Source organism: Macrobrachium rosenbergii, chromosome 41 (genome assembly GCF_040412425.1).
Source record: "Macrobrachium rosenbergii isolate ZJJX-2024 chromosome 41, ASM4041242v1, whole genome shotgun sequence".
NCBI lineage: Eukaryota > Metazoa > Arthropoda > Malacostraca > Decapoda > Palaemonidae > Macrobrachium > Macrobrachium rosenbergii.
In genome coordinates, this window is record NC_089781.1 from 33851713 (window position 1) to 33869880 (window position 18168).

General features: G+C 40.7%; 1 protein-coding gene across 1 annotated transcript in view; it reads left to right on the forward strand.

Moving 5' to 3' along the window:
• The window catches only part of TTLL12 (Tubulin tyrosine ligase-like 12), a 99806-nt gene that overhangs the window by 67291 nt on the left and 14347 nt on the right, over positions 1 to 18168 (forward strand). The window contains 1 exon segment of the mRNA XM_067084220.1: positions 15598 to 15693. Coding sequence (XP_066940321.1) covers positions 15598 to 15693 — 96 coding nt within the window.

The window sequence follows — 18168 nt, forward strand, 5'->3', positions numbered from 1 at the left end:
TCAATATACCCATATCATTTCACAGATGATGAAGCTCTTCGCTGTTTTAGTGGTTGCCAGTGTGCTGGGCTGGGACAGTGACTAAAGATCCCATCATTGCTATTATGACAGTGGTTATAAATGTTCTTGATTATGGTTTTAACTGATATTTCATACTATTGCTAGAAATATCTGTTTGCCTTAGGTATTCTCACTACTCAAATTCCAGCACCTTTTATGTTATTTTGAGCTTGCCCAAAGGGCCAACCCTCATGCATTTTATATTGATTTCCAATAGATTAGTTTGTGCTTCCACTAAGTGCATCAAGTCCTGAGCTAGGAGCAGCTTATCTTGTTGAGACCGTAACATTAGAGATTAAGGCATACTGTTTGTCACTTCCTTTGCTAAACCATCCACTTCTCGTCAAGTATCCAGTGGATAATGTAAGCTGATCAGTTACTCTACAGTTTTCCTTGTTGCTAATTGCCCCTCTGTACTTCTCAGGTTCAAAAGAAAAATTATATTGTTTTATGTTCAAAATGTAACTTTGTATAATATTTATATTACTAAGAACTAATATCTTTGATCAGCTGTTAAAACAAGACACATTTGATGTTATTGATAACTCTACCAACACCTACATTTGAGATGTGGATGTTTTAAGTAAGGATTGAAAGAACCTGATTATACATCATTGTTTTAAAAGTAATGAAACAGTGATATGAGTTGTTGAAAATTTAAGTTTTTGTATTTACATGTTACACTTTTACTTAAATATTTCAACAGGAACCACAAAGTGCATTTGAAATAGAATTAAGGCCGTCCATTCTAGTATTGCCATAAAACCCATTCACAATGGCACTCCAGTTAGTTAGTTATAAAATGATTTGTTTAACCAGACCTCTGAACTCTTTCATCTAGAAGAATGTACCAGTAATATTAATGTTAATTTGCTGGGGTTTTTGGTATATCCACAGCTAGGTATTTTGAATTTACATAAAGAACATTTTTTTGTTTTGAAATCAGTTGAGTAGTGGAAACATAGTTTCCTAAAATATTTTTCTTGTTAAATATTGCGAACTTGAAGATTTGTGTCTACTTCAACATGTCAGACTCCTCTGATTTGGTCTGGCTATTGCAGGAACTTTAAATCTTCTTGTGTTCTGAAATCTCAACATTTAATCTTCATGGTGATAAATCATTATTTTTTCACCAACAATCTTCTAAGATATGAAAATTACCTTTATAGAAACATCCCCAGTAGTTATACAGTGGTAGTGTAAGGGCTTTGCCATTGTCACAGTATCCCCTTAGTTACAACCCACAAGCCTTCAGTTCTCAGCTTACTAGTTATACAGACTTATTGGATGCAGGGTCATTTTTGTATAATTTTGAGGAGAAAAAAGTGTATCTTATATTCACAAATACTATTTTATATATGTAACTTAATAAATAATTACATAGCTATAGTTTCTACTACGCAGTAGCTGTATCTGAAACATGTAGCTTTTTGTTTTGAGTGTAGGTATGTTGTCCCCCGCTTCACTGAAGAATAGGTACAACTTAGCTAAGGAGCTCAATTGCTGCCGTTAATGACTGAACACCAGTTATTAGCAGCCTCAAGCATTTTAATAATGTCGGAGATCGCCTTGGTGAAGTACTTTTTGTTGGTAGCGCGCAGCTATTAGCCAGCTGCTTGGACAATCTGGAGTGGTATTTATTCATTTGGAATTCTGAACATTATGCCTGACTCTCTAGTTTATCCAGCTTTAGGTACTGCAGCAAAGGCTGCAAACTAGACTCACGCCGGTAAAATACTTACCTCAACATACAATTTGTTGTACTTGTAGGGGAAATAAATTTGTTCCTCTGATTTTGACTTGTGACGAATAAAGACTGGGATCAGGGTAAATGGAAAAACTTTGCAGTCTCATCATTTAGACAAATTGAAAAGGGACAGAATTAGAAAGCTATTAGGGCTGAAGCCAAGGCTTCTGCTAGTATGGGCTTACCCTTCAAGGAAGATATTGATGTTTAATTTCATCCCTTCAACACCTGTGACAGCTTTTCTCCCATTTCCAGCCTCCAGCTTTTCCCATCACTCCTGTACTCTAATTCTTATTCTGTTGAACCTAATGCCTTGCAGCTTAGAAGCCTGGGTAGACCAGAAATTTAATTTACTTGTTAATACTGTGTCCCAAATTGGGAATTCTGTGAAAGTCCTAATGGACAAATTTACAGTGTTGTGTCATGATGTGTATCAGTGGAGTGGGGCGCTGTCTGTCCTAATCGATGCTCCTAGACCAAGGTCCCCAAGCAAACTCCTGGTAAACATGGAGGAAGCAAACTGACAGTCCAAGGGAGGTCGGTGGGGTTTGCCCACGAGCAGTCGTCGCCTCATCCGAACCCGTTGTCCACCGATCCCAGACCGCGGATGAATACCGTTGGAAAGGTATTAGGATGGATACGCACACTCTTTCTTCAAGTGGATCAGACTCACCCACATCTAAGAGACGCAGTGACTGTTTTCTCTCATGTATCTAGACCACTGAAAAGGCTAGGCGCTCCCATGGACTCCACCTCCTCACCAGAAGTAGCAGCTGGGAGAGACTATAGCCCTCTCCCCTTGCCTTGTAGTTTCTGGGTCACGACAAGAGATTCTCGGCCTCTTTCGCAAGAAAACGCTGAGACAATGTCGTTCAGAACGCCAGTTCAGACGGCCCAGATCCGGGATCTTTCCTTCAGAGCGCCGTAAAGTCTGGAACGCCCAAGATCCGAAATGCCTATCATCGCTGAGCGCACACCAGCGCTGAGCGCCATCACCTGAGCTTATACTGCTCCAATCCTGCTCGTTTGGGAAATCGCCCAGGCTTCCAAGACGGAAGAGCCAGTGTTGGCCCCCCGAGCGGGAACGGGCAGTCTCCCAGAGCTTCATTATTGGCGAACCAAGCGCCCACGGACAGGACTTCAGCTTCTTCAGCGGTGGGTTTATATCATCCATGCGCCCAGTCGGGTGGCGCATCTTCAATCAACCCTTCTTTCTCATGCGGCCGACCTTCAGCAAGAATTTCCTTCAGTCCCTATAGACCCTTCTTTTGGCGCCGCCCAACTCCGGCTTGACAAAGTGTTGAGCCTCTTGAGAAACTCAACTCCAGCGGCAGGACACCGCACAGGACCCCGTGAACCTCCAGGATCTTCCTGTTTTGTCTGTCAAGATCCTGTGGTGAAGCAGAGCAACCCACCTCTCATTACTCGGCTCTACTCAGGTTTTTCCTGGTCTGCTACCCGTCGTCCTTCTCCCCGGTCATTCCTTTATCGCCGGGTTCAGCTTACCTCGGCATGCGTCAACCTCCAGGTACCACCAGACTTCCACGCCTGGTGTTGTCTTCGCTCTTCAAGAAAGCTGGCCATGGATACCTGGCTTGGGTAGAGAAAAGGAAAGCCAAGAAGGCGGTTTTCTGTTCTCCTCCTTCTCGCTTGGTAAGACAGAAGTATCTGGCTTATGCAACGGGGGAAGCTCCGTCCTTGGGAGGCGCTGCCCCCTCTCAAGGAGAGTTCTCCAGTATTATCGATGCTTCGCTGCCCGCCTTCGCCTGTGCAAGAATTCTTTTTCATCCTCTGAATTGGACCAATTCTCAAAGATGTTTTTAAGTATTTGAGATTTTGTTTCTTAGACTGGGACTATAGGAGCCTTGACTAAGAAGAGACATAGGAAGAATGTGCATCGCTCAAGAAAATCCCTGGTGATCGACTGGCTTGGTGTTTTGGGATGCGAGATAGAGCTGTTAGAGATGGAGCAGTAGAGCTAGCTACCATCTATACTACGGGAGTACTGCTAGGCTTAGATTTGTGGTGCTTCCTTTTAGCTAAAGGTGTCAATTGGCTGAACGTTCCTCGCTTCTATTTATACTTTTTAGTCAAGCGATAACCTTTTTCCTCAAGATGTAATAGATCGAATTTCAGTCGATCTTCAGAAGAAGTCTACCCAAGATCTCATCACTCAATCCACCAAGAGATCGTATTTTCCTACGAGAACAACCTCTACTGCAACTACTAGGACGTCGTCACCACTGCAACAACATCCCTTTGAGGAGGTAGAGGCTGCTTCACAGTCCCGTCCGAACCAACTCTTCAACCCCAAACCATCTAGGAAACCATTCAAGCTCCAACATCAGGAAATGAGACTTCGGTCCTCCGTGTCCCAGGAAAGACTGTCACATTTTTTGGCCAGCATGGGAAGAGAAATGTGAACCGTAAGTACTGAAAGTTTGAAGAGGCGTTATACAATCCCTTCTCGAGGAAAAACTCCATTAGTAACCTCTCTTCTCCAATCATCTTAGCAGCCTACTCAGTAAAATCTCCAGAGAAGTTTTCTGCCCTATCTCGAGAAGTTTCAGCTCCTCTTCTGGAAAAGAGAGCAATAGAAATAGTAGGGAATGTGAACTCAAGGATTTACAACCGCTTCCTTCATGGTTCCCAAATCATCGGAGTGGGAGGAGACCTGTCCTGGACGCCAGCCCTGGAACCGGCCTGCTCAAACAACGAAATTAGCCGGAGACGAATCAGTCAGTTTTGTCAGCCATCCATCAGGGAGACTGGATGGTCACGATCGACATGCAAAAGATGCCCATCATATCCCAATTCATCCGACTCCAGGAAGCAATTTCCAAGATTCGTGGTTCCAGGACAGAGTCTTCCCAGCGCTCGGCACTCTGGCTATCCAATGGCCCCTCGCTTTCACCCGGTACTTGCGCCCCTTACGGCGGGTTTCATCTAATAGGGATAAACATCTCTGTACCTGGACGACTGGCTTCTTCGCTCCTAACAAATTATCAATGCACGAGGACTTACGGAAACACTTCGCCTCGCCCAAGAATTAGGACTTTTGATAAATTTCAAGAAGTCGCAATTAGTCCCCACTCAGTCTATTCTCTATTTGGGGATAGTGATAGACTCTCGGAGTTTTCGGGCTTTTCCATCCCATCAAAGAGTACTCGCTTGCCGAAGGAAAGTCCAGGACTTCGTGACTCGCAACTCGTGCTCAGCCAACGCATGGATGAGTCTTCTTGGAACTCTCTCATCAATCGAGAAGTTCATTCCATTGGGCAGATTGCATTCAAGAGCACTTCAGTTCCACCAAAGCCAATTGAACAGGGAAGTCTTTTCCGACTGTCATTTTCAACACATCACTCCCAGATAAAAGAGGATCTCAGATGGTGGTTGGCAAAAGACAGAGATTTTCGGCAGGAATGTCTCTAACTCCAATCGAACTCCCGACCTAACGCTATTCCTCCGACGCTCGGATTCCGCTGGGGAGCCCAACAACAGGAAGTATCAGGAACTTGGTCTCTTCTCGAGAGAACCTCCACATCAACGTGAAGGAACTTTTTAAGCAATTCATCTTGCACTTCTACATTTTGCAAACGATAATCATTTCACAAAAATCAGTGGTGCATTCGACAGCATGACCGCATTCAGCGCATATCACAAATCCGGCGAGGGACTTAATTTTTTCACTTCTAAACGTTTAATTAAGGAGCTTTTTCGGGCAAGGAGCAACGAAACTCTTTTGGCGACTCTCGTCTATTCACGGCAAATTGAACGTCCTGGCGGACGAATTGAGTCGAGGAAAACAGGTCCTACCGACGGAATGGTCACTCAATCCACAGGTATGCACCGACCTGTGGAAACTGTGGGGAAAACCGTTAATAGACCTGTTCGCGACGTCGAGGAACAATCGGCTCGCATTGCTCCCCAGCCCCGACCTATTAAGCATGGGCAAATAGGATGCCATGGTGCAGGACTGGTCAGACCTAGACCTGTACACCTTCCCTCCCTTCAGCATGGTGAGGGAAGTGCTGAGAAGTTCAATTTCACGCCAACGGTCAATGACACTAGTCGCCTTTTTGGCACACAAAGAGTGTATTTCGATCTTTTTGAGCTCTCTGACAGATTTAAGACTACTCTCAGAGGAAAAGTCTTCAGACACAGCCACTCTCCGATACCATCATGGTCACGACTGCCTCTGACAGGCTTCAGTATAGACTGTCAGGAACTTGTCAGAGCGAAAGGATTTTACAGGCTTGTGAGGCTATTGCTAACTGCAGACGACACAATCTTCTCCGCAGTCTACCAACTGGGTGATGTGCTTTAGAAAGTGGTGCCAAGAACAAGGAATTTCCTCTTCTAAACTTGTAACCCAAATCGCTGATTTTCTTTTTATTCCTAGAACAGCAAAAGATTCTCAACATCGACCATCAAAGGTTACAGAGCGATGCTGAGTTCAGTATTTAAACATAGAGGATTAGACCTGTCTTCCAACCAAGACATAACTGATTTAATTAAACATTTCAACACCAGTAAGCAAGCTAAACTCGCAGGAGTCTCTTGGAATTTGGACGTGGTCCTCAACTGGCTTTCAGGTCCACTGTTTGAACCGATAGAGTCGCTGCCTCTTCGCACCCATTTAAGAAGACTTCTGGCCTGGTGGCACTTGCTACAGCCAAAGAGCCAGTGAACTCTACGCCGACAAAAGGATAGGCTTCTCACAAGGCAATGCAGTATACTCATTAACTTTAGAATTTTTGGCCAAAAACGAGGATCCTGCTAATCCTTGGCCTCGCTCCTTTTTTATCAAGAGCCTCTCAGAAGTATTAGGCCCAGACGAGCAAGAGAATGTCCTCTGCCCAGTAAGAACTCTAAGAGTATACCTTGAGAGAACCAAAAACCTTAGAGGTTCGGCCCCTAATCTTTGGTGTTCCATTAAAAATCCCAGCCACGTCCTTTGTCCAAGAACATTATTTTGATCCAATTTCGGAAGCATATTCGGGAATTCAAGACGGCCTACTTCTCAGTAAAAAGTAAAGTGCTCATGAAATAAGAGCTGTATAATGTCTTTGGCTTTAAACTAAAACCTGTCTCTTTCTTTCGATTTTACAAACAACTTTTGAGGTGCAAGTCAGTGTTTGCTATGTTTTATTTATTGACATTGAGATACAGTGTATGAAAATGCAGTACTAGGGTCCGTTTTGTGAGTTGCAGCCAGTATTGGGGACGAAGGATAGGAGGAACGCCTCTTCCCTTTTCCCTCCATCCACTCTCCTTTAATACAGTCGTATTTGAAGTTTGATGTACACTGATCTTCAGTGTCATCAATTGGTTTTTATGGTTTTGGATAAAAGGTTGTATGGTGTAGGTTAATTTTATCTGGTCTTAGTTATTCTATTGTACTGCGCCCAGGGCAAGGGCAATCCACATATCATTATGTGACCCATTGGATTTTTTAGCTTTGGCAACCTGCGACTGACCTCCTACGCTGCAAAGCACCCACCAGTAGAGGTGTGGGATTCTTGGCTCTCACCACAATCGCCAAGCAGGTCGAGAGGAGCTATGACTCAGAGGCAGTGACTACTGCTGTTGCTCCTCGCTTCAGGTAAGGTTTCAACAAGCATTCCAAGATGCTAGCTAATTCCCATATCCCAAATTATCTCATATCATGAAGTAGGTAGTATATATATGTCCATTCATCCCACCTCCACTCAATGTGGATTCAGCTATGTAATTATTTGGTAGTTACATATATAAAAATGACATTTTTATAATAAAATAAAGTTTTTTGTATATACTTACTTCAAATAATTACATGGATCGAGCTCCGCTCTCTCCCCTCTCATGCAGGACATAGAGCATAAACTAAATGAGCTCCTTAGCTAAGTTGTACCTATTCTTTCCCGAAGTAAGGGCAATATACCTACACTCAAAACAAAAGAGGCGCTTACCGCGACTTCGAATTTTGAGTTGTCACAGAAGTAGAAACTATATCTATGTAATTATTTGGTAAGTATATATAAAACTTTATTTTATTATAAAAATGTCATTTTTATCATAGAACTCATTTTTATACAAATTTATTAACCATAAAATAGCTTTTGACTGTAGAATGTATCCAAGTGCATAGAGTGCATTTAAAAAAAAAATGTTCATACTCGCATGCTTTGCACAAGCCCAGGATCCTTGTGGATTCTCGACTGCATTCTTCTGTGCATAGCTCCACCTGAAGGAATGAGAAGGGACAAGGGCACTAGAGTTCATGATTAATGGGTTTACCTTATTAATCATAAGATAATCTGAATTACCACATAGTAGAAAGGACAAAACAAATGAAGACCTATCTGCCAGGAGCACTAATCTGAATTACCACATAGTAGAAAGGACAAAACAAATGAAGACCTAGCTGCCAGGAGCACAGTGATAGGGAGTTAGTAATTTATTACTGTACTTACTTCATTGAGTAATAAAGTTGCAATGGACATTAGGCTCAGGGAATAAGTAAAATGAATGTTGGAACTTCAGGACACTCTTGGACCTCACACGGACCAAAGGAGGGCTTCTAGAAAAGTTGGCAAAGGGACTGCAAGCAGAGTAGGAAATAGAGACAACTGGCACAGCACCAGAAATAGCCAGTAACTTTTGAACCTTCTCATCAGTTATGGCAAAGCATTGTCCCTGAAGATTAGTGACTTGAAACTATACCCACTGAAAAAAGTCCACACAAATGGGTGTAAAAGCTGAGGCTGATGAAGAAGATCCGATATAAACGGGGCTAGAGAGGGTAGGCAGATGGATGGATGGGACAAAGGCAGAGACAGCATGAACAGCAGATGGCCAGACTAACAAATCCCTACTATGGATAGTCAGAAAGACCTTTGGTTAAGTAAGACATTAGTGGAGATGAGCACTCATCAGAACAGGAATAGGTGACATTATACTATGAAGGTCAGAATATTAGCAGCAGGGGGCAGCATGAAAATTGGGAGGAAGCCTTATCTGATGACAGCTTTGATTTGACCCATGGTTGTGGAGTGACAGGTTAAAACTGACAACTTGCCAGCAGAGGAGGAAGAACATCACTTACAGACACGACATTGCCCAAAACAATACCACTGCAAACTACACAAAAGGGCACTGCAAATAGGGTCCCTTCTATAGATGACATACAGTGTTACAGTACTTGCCATTCTTGCCAGTGCAAGTACGTTGAGGCAAAATGATGATAGGAATGAAATGCCAAAACAAAATATACACAATATTAAATACAAACAGAATTGCATAGTAGGCTGAGAAAATATGTAGAACCTTAATTAACCATTCTTGTAGTAGAAGCAAACAGAAAATGAATGGCCCAAGCAAACATTACCATGCAAACAATGATCCCTGATTTGCACAAGGCAAGGGAAAAAGTTATGTTAACAGCTCAAAAAAATATGGTGAGTAAGGCCCAAATTTGAAGTCACATTACATTCAAAGCAAAGCAAATGAAAAGACTCCAAAAGCTATGACAATAGAAGTTACATGGTTGAGTGAGAAAAAAGTGCAAAAACCAAAAGAAGAGCAGTAGGCAGTTCAGTAATAGAAGAGCAGTGTGTGATGCAAGCCAAAAAGTTAATTCACTGGAAAAAAAAACACAGATTACGTGTATTAAGAGTATATGATACATAAGTAAAAATGGAAAGTAAATGTGCTGAGAATGAAATCCTGTCAGTGGCATAACTACATACAATAAAAAGGCTGGTAGGTCCCAAAGAGATTGGCAGCATGGCTAACCACAACCAGGATGCACAGAATAATCAGTATAAGTAGAATACATGTGCAAGTCCAAGAGTTTGCTAAGCATGCATAGTAGAACTGTTTTCTTTGAAATGCTTCACTTTATGTACCATATATACTGTAGATGCATTCTACAAAGTTAAAGGATATTTTTTGATTGGGTTTGCAATGAGAAATGGTAATAAACTTTTTAAACTAAGAGATTTTATTGGCAATGTAACTTAGTGGTGTCAGGTATTTGACCATATATAAGTAATATTTGAATGAACTGTTGTTAAAACTAAAAAAAATCACAAATTTTTAATCAATTTGTATTTTTCATAACATACAAACCTGAGGCTTTGCATTGGGATTTTCTCCTGCGCTAGCTGGAAACCGGTTATGAAAAATTAAACATAATATGATGAAGGTATGGCGTAGTAATACATAGCATCATCCAGCGGGGTCAGCGGGTGGTTGGAGCTTCATCTTGCTCACAAGGGATTCTTGACATCAGTGTTCTTCCAGCCCAGGAAGCTGAATGAGGGGTGGCTGAGGCGGGTGGGTGGAGCTTCATCTTGCTCACCCCAAGGGATCCTGTGACACTTCAGTGTTCTTCCAGCCCAGGGAAGCTGAATGAGGGGTGGCTGAGGTGGGCCATTTATGTAGAGAACTCAAATTGATTAAAAATTTGTGATTTGTTCCTATACGAATACAAACCCTTCGGGCTTTTCATTGGGAGACTTATTTATTGGAGGGAGGAAAAGTAAGTTATGACTGATTGGAGGTCCAGCTCACCTGGGCTCACTTCTTGGCCATTGTTGGAGCATGGGAAGGAGTCAAATGCCTCTAACTAAAAGGAAAAAAATTTCCCTCATAGCCAGACATCTGGGTTTTCGACACAATGGGAAGTCCATTCCACAATGTCCCGAGAAGGAAGGAAGGAGTTGTATTTGATGTAGACAGCAACTAATTGGTTAAATAGCTTGATCTATGAAGAAACTTCTCTCGCTTATAAAGAAAGATAGATGTCGCTTCTATTTCTGAGATGAAGAGAAATAGAATGACAGCCCTCTCACTTGTATTTAGACAGATCCAGCTACTGAAGGTTGTTCTCTCCTTTGCACGCCAGGAGCGAAAAAAGAAAAGGAGAAAGGAAGTACAGTAAAGCCCCGGTATTTGCAGGGGATAGGTACCACACCCCCCCACGAATAGCTAAAATCCATGAATACTTGACACCCCCAATAAAAATGCTTATAACTGCATATTTAAACAGGTCTGACACCAAAGACTACCTGTAAAAATATTTATAATTGCCTATTTAATGGTTCAAACACCAAATATGTAACTTAAACTATCATCCTACACCAAATACTATACAGTATACCTTAAACTATCATCTAAAACACTAATATCATTTCAAAGTCATCTTACAAAATTACCCTTAAAGATATATGGCTTACAGCTAAGTATAAGAGCAAAACTCAAGTCCCCCCTACATTCATTCAGAGCCATTTTCTCTCATAGTATTTTGAGGCTGTCCCATTTTCTTTTTACAGAACAGGGGAAGCACTAAGAAAAACACTAGGAATTCAAAAGCTCAGTACGTACTCAAATACATTGAAGAAAAAAACATTTTATGATGTCATGCTGTGTTTACTTTTATATTAATATCAGAAAATTAGTAAATCATGTTTTCATCATAAAAAAAATGTATTTAGTCATGAAAATAACATCAGAATACACTAATTAGTGAATATTTCTCGAAGAAAAAGTCCGTGAATTGCCGAACTTTTCATGAGTAATTTGGGATAAGTCCAACAGAAAAATCCACGAATTGCGAGACTGAATAGCGGTGGTTGACTGTAGGCCATTCAACGCATTCACAGTCTCTTTCACACCAACATCTAGACTAGATACAACCTGTCCCTCTTAAAAGTTGGTTTTTTTCTCTTTCTGCCACTTCATTTGCAATTGGTTCTATATTTTTGTGCTTTTGAGTGGCGTACTGTATATTGTTTTTTTGTATGTTTGCTTATATATCATGCAAACCCATGATTTATCCACATGTAGTGCTATGAAGCAGAGGAAGTGTCCTGGTATAACTAACAACCCTTGCTTCTGTTACCTAGCCTCCTTTGAAACTGACCCTCAAGTAACTCGTAGCAGGTGTAGACTTCACGTTTGCAATGTAAGTAGCCCCTACTCTAAATGTCGCGATTGGTCTCCGGAGCAATGGAAGCGTTTCGAGTCGAAGAAGAAGTACAAGAGGAACGGTGGTGCTCAGTCATGGGAGGGTTTTGACCCTTCGATGGCGACAGACGACGCCATTCCTTCTTGTTCCTTCTCTCCTTCCCCAAATCGTCTTCCTGCTACTTCTTCCTTGGAAGAATTTACCCCTCCCCATTCATCTGTTGCCTCGTAAATACAGTAGATGTTTCTGAGAGGGGTTCAGGAGATCTTATTCTTAAGTTAGTTGCTCCTTCTGAGGGGGGTGGGGAAGACCCTTCCCCCTTGGAAGGAGGACGAGATTCTTTTTGTGATTTAGTTCCAGGTATGGATGTAGATATCACTACTCTCTGAGAGTACTGGTTGACTTTAGGCCTTCCCAGAGAAACTCGGTTGGGGGGACTACTTCCACATCTTATGGCTTCCCATCTCGTCCCTTCAACTACTGGGAACGTTTTGCCTTCTATGTCGATGACGCCTACACAAATGGCTTCCGCAGCTATCTCTGTGACAAATGCTTGTGTGTCTACAGCTGTTACATTTGCTAGTATGTCTATGTCTATGAATCTCTCATCCTACGATGTTCCACGCACAGCTGTTCCATCCCAGCTTCCTGCGACCGGTCCTTCGTTGTCTACTGCTTCTACTCTTCAGACTTTACTGAAGAGAGTTGCAGTCTTCAAAGAGATTGACCACTCTGTTTCTATGATGCCTCAGAAGAAACGTCATAGATCCCCTTCTCCAAATTCTCAGAATTCATCTTCCTCTTCGATTTGTGTGGTTCTGAGAAGATGGAAGAAAAGGGACTTTGCAATTTCTCCCCATAAGAAGATTCGCAATCTGCTTCTCCCGCTTTGGTGGGGAGGGGTGATTACTCGTCTCCTCATGGCACATTCCCGCCTCTAAGGTTGCTATGGGTCCCTCCACAGCTGTTTCTACAACAAAGCCACACGGCCATTTGATCATGGCCATAATTTCTCCTGATTGTTGCAAAGTTATGGAATCTCATATTTCCTCTCTAAGGTTAGGAACAGTAAAGCAACAGATCAAGCTTTGCCAGAAGTGATTGTAATTCCTTCTCCCCATCATGCAGAAGTTACCAGACCACTGAGCATAAGAAGGAAAGATGACAAGGCCCCCCATCAAGAAATCAAGCCATGGCTGCTAGACTCAACCTCAGTCACATTCACGTGGCTGTGATATTTCTCCATGTATGACTTTTCATCCAAGTAGTTCCTTGCCGGTTACATAGAAGTCACCCCATGGTTCTCGTGGATGTGACTCCTCTCTGCAGACTTCATCCCATTTATGACCGCGACAGCAGTTTCGGCTGCGCTCTCACATCCGCGACAAGTCTCCTTGTTACTGAAGTCCCACACGGCCATGACATCAGCCGCAGCAGCACTCATACAGCAGAGTCTGTTCTCTACGATGTTCATATAGTAAAGACTGTTCTCTACTATGTTATAGTCCCCAATGTCCACGCAAAATTCATCAAGCTGCATCTCTTGATTTGTTTTCATCTACACCTACATCTAAAGAGAGCCCCTCTTCCAATCTTAAGGATGAAATTGGAAGTTCTGATTCTCCAGACAATGCACTGCCCTAAAAGGTTATAGGCTCTGAACATGCATATGCTCTAGTAGTGCTTCAGGACGAAGTGAAAGTTGACGATTCCCTGGATAGACCCAATAGGGACTCTCGAGGTTTAGATTTGGAAAATTCTCTTCCACTTGACCTTGACACTAATGAACTGGCCAAGACATATAATTAAGTGGTGGAAATGATTCGTAAATTAAATGATTTAGAAGAGAATGTGACCACCCCTTCAGAACGATCTTCAGGTCCTAAGAAGTTCCTACATCTAAAGGAAGATGCAAAGCATCGGTAGGATTACCCTTGGCCGATCTTGCTGATTTTGCTTCAGAGCAAGTGGATGCTCTCGTCTCTGGATGAGATAATTCACTTCATTCTAGCAGATCTTTCAAACTGCTTCCTCCTCCTCTTCATAGGCATTGACATTTTTATACCACTCCAAGAGTCGTCCTTGTCCCTTGGAGATTTCATTGGTGATGATTGTAGTAAAATACTTTATGTCCAATTAGAGTGCTATGCCACAATTTAAAAAGAACTCGATACCTAAGACCCGAGTGTCGAAGGCTTTTTGTTAGTACTGGCCGGAACAAGAAAGAAGTGTCCAAGACTACCATCTCCTGGCTATGACAGGTTATCAGAAGTGTGTACAGTTCTTCTTCTAATGTAGATGACAACTCAGTGTGACCTAGAGCTCACGATGTGAGGGGTTTCGGCCCCTCCATCACTTTTAAAAAGAATCTGTCAGTTCAAAGCGTTTTGAAAGCTGGTACAGGCAGTCCCCGGTTATCGGCGGGGGTTCCGTTCTGACGGCATGATGTTAAGTGAAAATTGCCCATAACCGAAAAGTGGCGGTTTTCAGCACTTTTTTGGCGATTTTTGGTTATCATCGCCTCTGTTAGGTATGTATCAGCACCAACACTCAATTATTGGCGCATATTGGTGCCAAAAATCGCCGATTTTTGTCGCTAGACAAGCCCCGAAATACCAGATCGCTGATACCCGCCGATAACCGGGGACTGCCTGTACATGGATTCATCAAACCACCTTTACCTCTTTCTACCTAAAGGACATTGCATATAGGTCCTTGGAACTTTTGGGAGATGAGCAGCACAGATCCGCACTAAAGGCAGTTAAGGAGAAAACTGATGCGTCATAGGATCCTTTGGGGTGAGTGAGATAAGGCTCCGCCCACTTGCTGACCCCACTGGATGACACTACATATTACTCCACCATACCTTGATCATATTACATTTTAATTTTTTATAACCAGTTTCCAGCTAGAGCAGGAGAAAATCCCAGTGTAAAGACCAAAGGGTTTTTATTTGTACAGGAACAAATATAGTTTGTTTAATAAATAACCAGGTTAAGATTTACAGTAAAATTTTGAAAAAATGGACTCTATGATGTTTAGCATTTTTAATGTTACATGCCTAATATTGGAGAAGGTTTTCAGTCCTGGGCTATGGTAAAATTTTCTTGTGAAAGCGACCACTATTGAACCCTTCAAGCACTGACCAAGCCATCCAGAGAATAACAGTGTAAAGTGATATTCTGTATTATTGTAAAACACAGAATCCATTTTATGCACAATCTTAGTTGTACTTAAAGAATGCAAATTTTATCAAGAAATATTATAAATATAACTATGAGTAATATACTCAAGCTGATCACAAAGGACGTAAGTGTACGTAGCAATCGCAAAGATAAGTTTTGCAGTGAACAAATAACATAATCACCACAACACAGTACTGTATACACATGCATAACATAAATAGCAATTAAGAAGAGTGCATGAGAGGCAGGTGATGTAAAGGTCATATAACCCTCTGCCTTTCTAACTGCTTAGTAGCATCTACTCTCAACATGTTTAATCTGTGCACTGTTTAATAGCATAAATTCCCGGTCACATCATCCAGGTTGGTTCAGGGAAATTTCTCCATGCCTGTTTCTTTAAAATTAGACACATCCTTTGTCCAGCTAATCTGGTAATGATGGGTCTGTCATCGCAAGATTTTATTGTATCATAGATTGAAAAGGAATTATAAAGATATAAAATAGTTTGTCTTTAGACGCTCTTGTAAAAAATAAGAATAGTACATTTTCCCCATTTCACTGATCTGTCACTTGAATTTAAGCCATGATACTTTTTTTCTTTGTTTTATGTCATCAACTTGATTAGTAAGTAATTTGTATTACATATATTACAGATGTACTGTCATGATTTTATAGAAAAATTTAATAGCCAGTATCCTGATAATAAGTGGAACAACATAGAAACAAAAATCTACGATATGTTCTTTGAGGTAAGGATATTGCATTTACTTATGTGATACAGTAAAAGAATTCTTAAAGCCAAGTCATTTACTTTTATAACATACATAAGCTATCAGTGGGAACAAAGTTGTGTTAATGTCATTTATATAACAATTACCTTGCTGTTTTTTGTTTCTTAAGTAAAGTTGGATTGGTTAACTGCAGTATTGTATTTAAGGAGTTTTTGCTCATCATTTTTTGGGAGGACTTTGCCAGTTGAGTGGATAGTAAACCAACCAAAATCTGATCACTACTGAATGTTTGCTGCTGTGGCCTAAATAAATAATGCAAGTAGCTGTCATGTTGGGAGTCTTTATAGAGTTGGTTGATTGTTCTGAATTCTATTTTCTGTTCTTTACAAAAATCCTTTGATCACCGTTGTCTTTTATATATAACCCATCACTGCCAGTGTCAGTAAACGATAGGAAAGGATAAAGCATGTCCTCCCGTGATACACTTCCTCAAAGCCAGTAGAGTGTACAGCTTGCCTTTATCGAGTGGGTTGAATTTGTCCCCAAGGATCTAATAGCATACAGTATTTGGTTTTTTATTATGTCCAGTGCAGAGAATTGCTCAAGATGGAATTGTGACCATCAGGACCAAGACCGTTTCCTGACATTGCAGTCAACAGAGGGCACACATTTATGGAATATATCAAGGTTTGATTAGGTCTTAAAAGATTTAACAGATGTTGCTGGTTTTGAACATTGTAAAGTTTAAATGGATAAGGAATTATTCATGCCTAGCATGTCTAAGGAAAGCTAATGAAGAAATGGAGGAGGAGTATCACATTAGGGTGGTGGGACAGCCCTTACAGGAGTTGGAACATTTGTGAGCTATATAACGTACTTAATTGTAAGGCCAGAGTTAGAAGTGCAGCACCAAAAAAAAAAGTAGAAGCAATAATTAATGCATTGGACCTATGCTTCTACTGTTTATACAAAGTGGACAAGGCACTTACTAAGAAAATGGAATAGATTCTGAAGATGTTTACTTGAAAATATGGAAATTGATAGTTGGAACATGCCAAGAAGATAGTATCACCAATGAGAAAATAACTGAAAGGTGTGATGTTCAAAGAAGAAATATCAAAAGCTGAGGTAGTTAGTGCTTAGAATGAGAAGGAATGAATATTACTTGTGATTTAATAAAGATGAAGAGACTTAGAGATGGTAACAAATCACTGACACAAACACATACAGTATATTTGATCTAATCACTGTAGTTGCAGCTATGGTTGCATTAACAGCATTTTTATTTCCTTTGATGCCTACATGTATAGAGTCCAAATATATTTCAACATTGATACTGGTTCCATGGAATTTTATAGGATTTGTGAAGTGAAAACTTAGGTGTACAATATATAGTGTGTGATGGAAAGTGATCTTGATTCTATTTTATTGATGATGGGAGCCAAAGATAATGCAAAAAGGTACAGGTATAAGTCTATAACCTTTGCAGGATGAACAGTTACTGTCAATATACTGTCAATATGCGAGTTCTCCAAGCTGGTTATTCTCAAGTATAATTTAAAATTTTTTACCCCATTTTTGAATCTTTATGGAAACTTAAAGAAAACAGCTTATGTAAAGTACTTTCCATAAATTATGATGCAAATTCTGAAACTAACATGCTGGGGTGAAAACTTAACCTTATTTTGAAATAGTAGCTGAATTAGTTGTCATATCTAAGTGGCAGTCAAGGAATTTTCTAATGATAAAATTCCCTGGAATTGATAGATTGCTTACCAAAGCTCTAAAAGTTTTAGATGAGAGATCACTTTGAAGACTTACTAGACAGTGAAGCCTCTGAACAGGGGAAGGTTTGTCTTTGGATCTTAAAGGTTCTAAGTTTGTGAAACACTAAAAGAGTGAAAGCTCTAGGATTGGATTGCATTAATTATAAGCATCTCCTTACTTAACATATCAGGTAAAATTTTTCCAGGCCTAACTAGACTATTATTACTTTGAAAATGCATATATATTGAGTGTATTGTATAGGATAAATAGAAGTGAAGGTTGTTACAGGTATGTCCAGTTATTATTACATTTGTTGAACTTATGAGAACTTTTGACAAGGTAAGTAGATGAGTCTTTCTGATAATAAAAACTGGGCTCTTTTAAAATACTGTAAATTCACTCTTATGACAGAATGAAAACCAGAGTATGGTATAACAGAAAAGTGGGGTGAGTTTAGTGTAAATTATAGCTTTCAAAACCTGATACATGCAGCAAAGAATGGATCAGAACAAAGGTTTTTACATGGATGGTGAGTTTATTAAAAACAATATTTATTGCCGTTGTGGTTCTACTTTCTCCAAAAGCTTAGTGTAGATGAAGAAATGTACATCTGAGTTAGTAGGGCTTTATGGCTTTTGGTTCCTTTTGGAAGAGTTTATTTCAGGAGATACTAATAGGAAAATCAAGGTCATTATGTGCAGTAGGTGTGAACTATCCTGCTGTGCA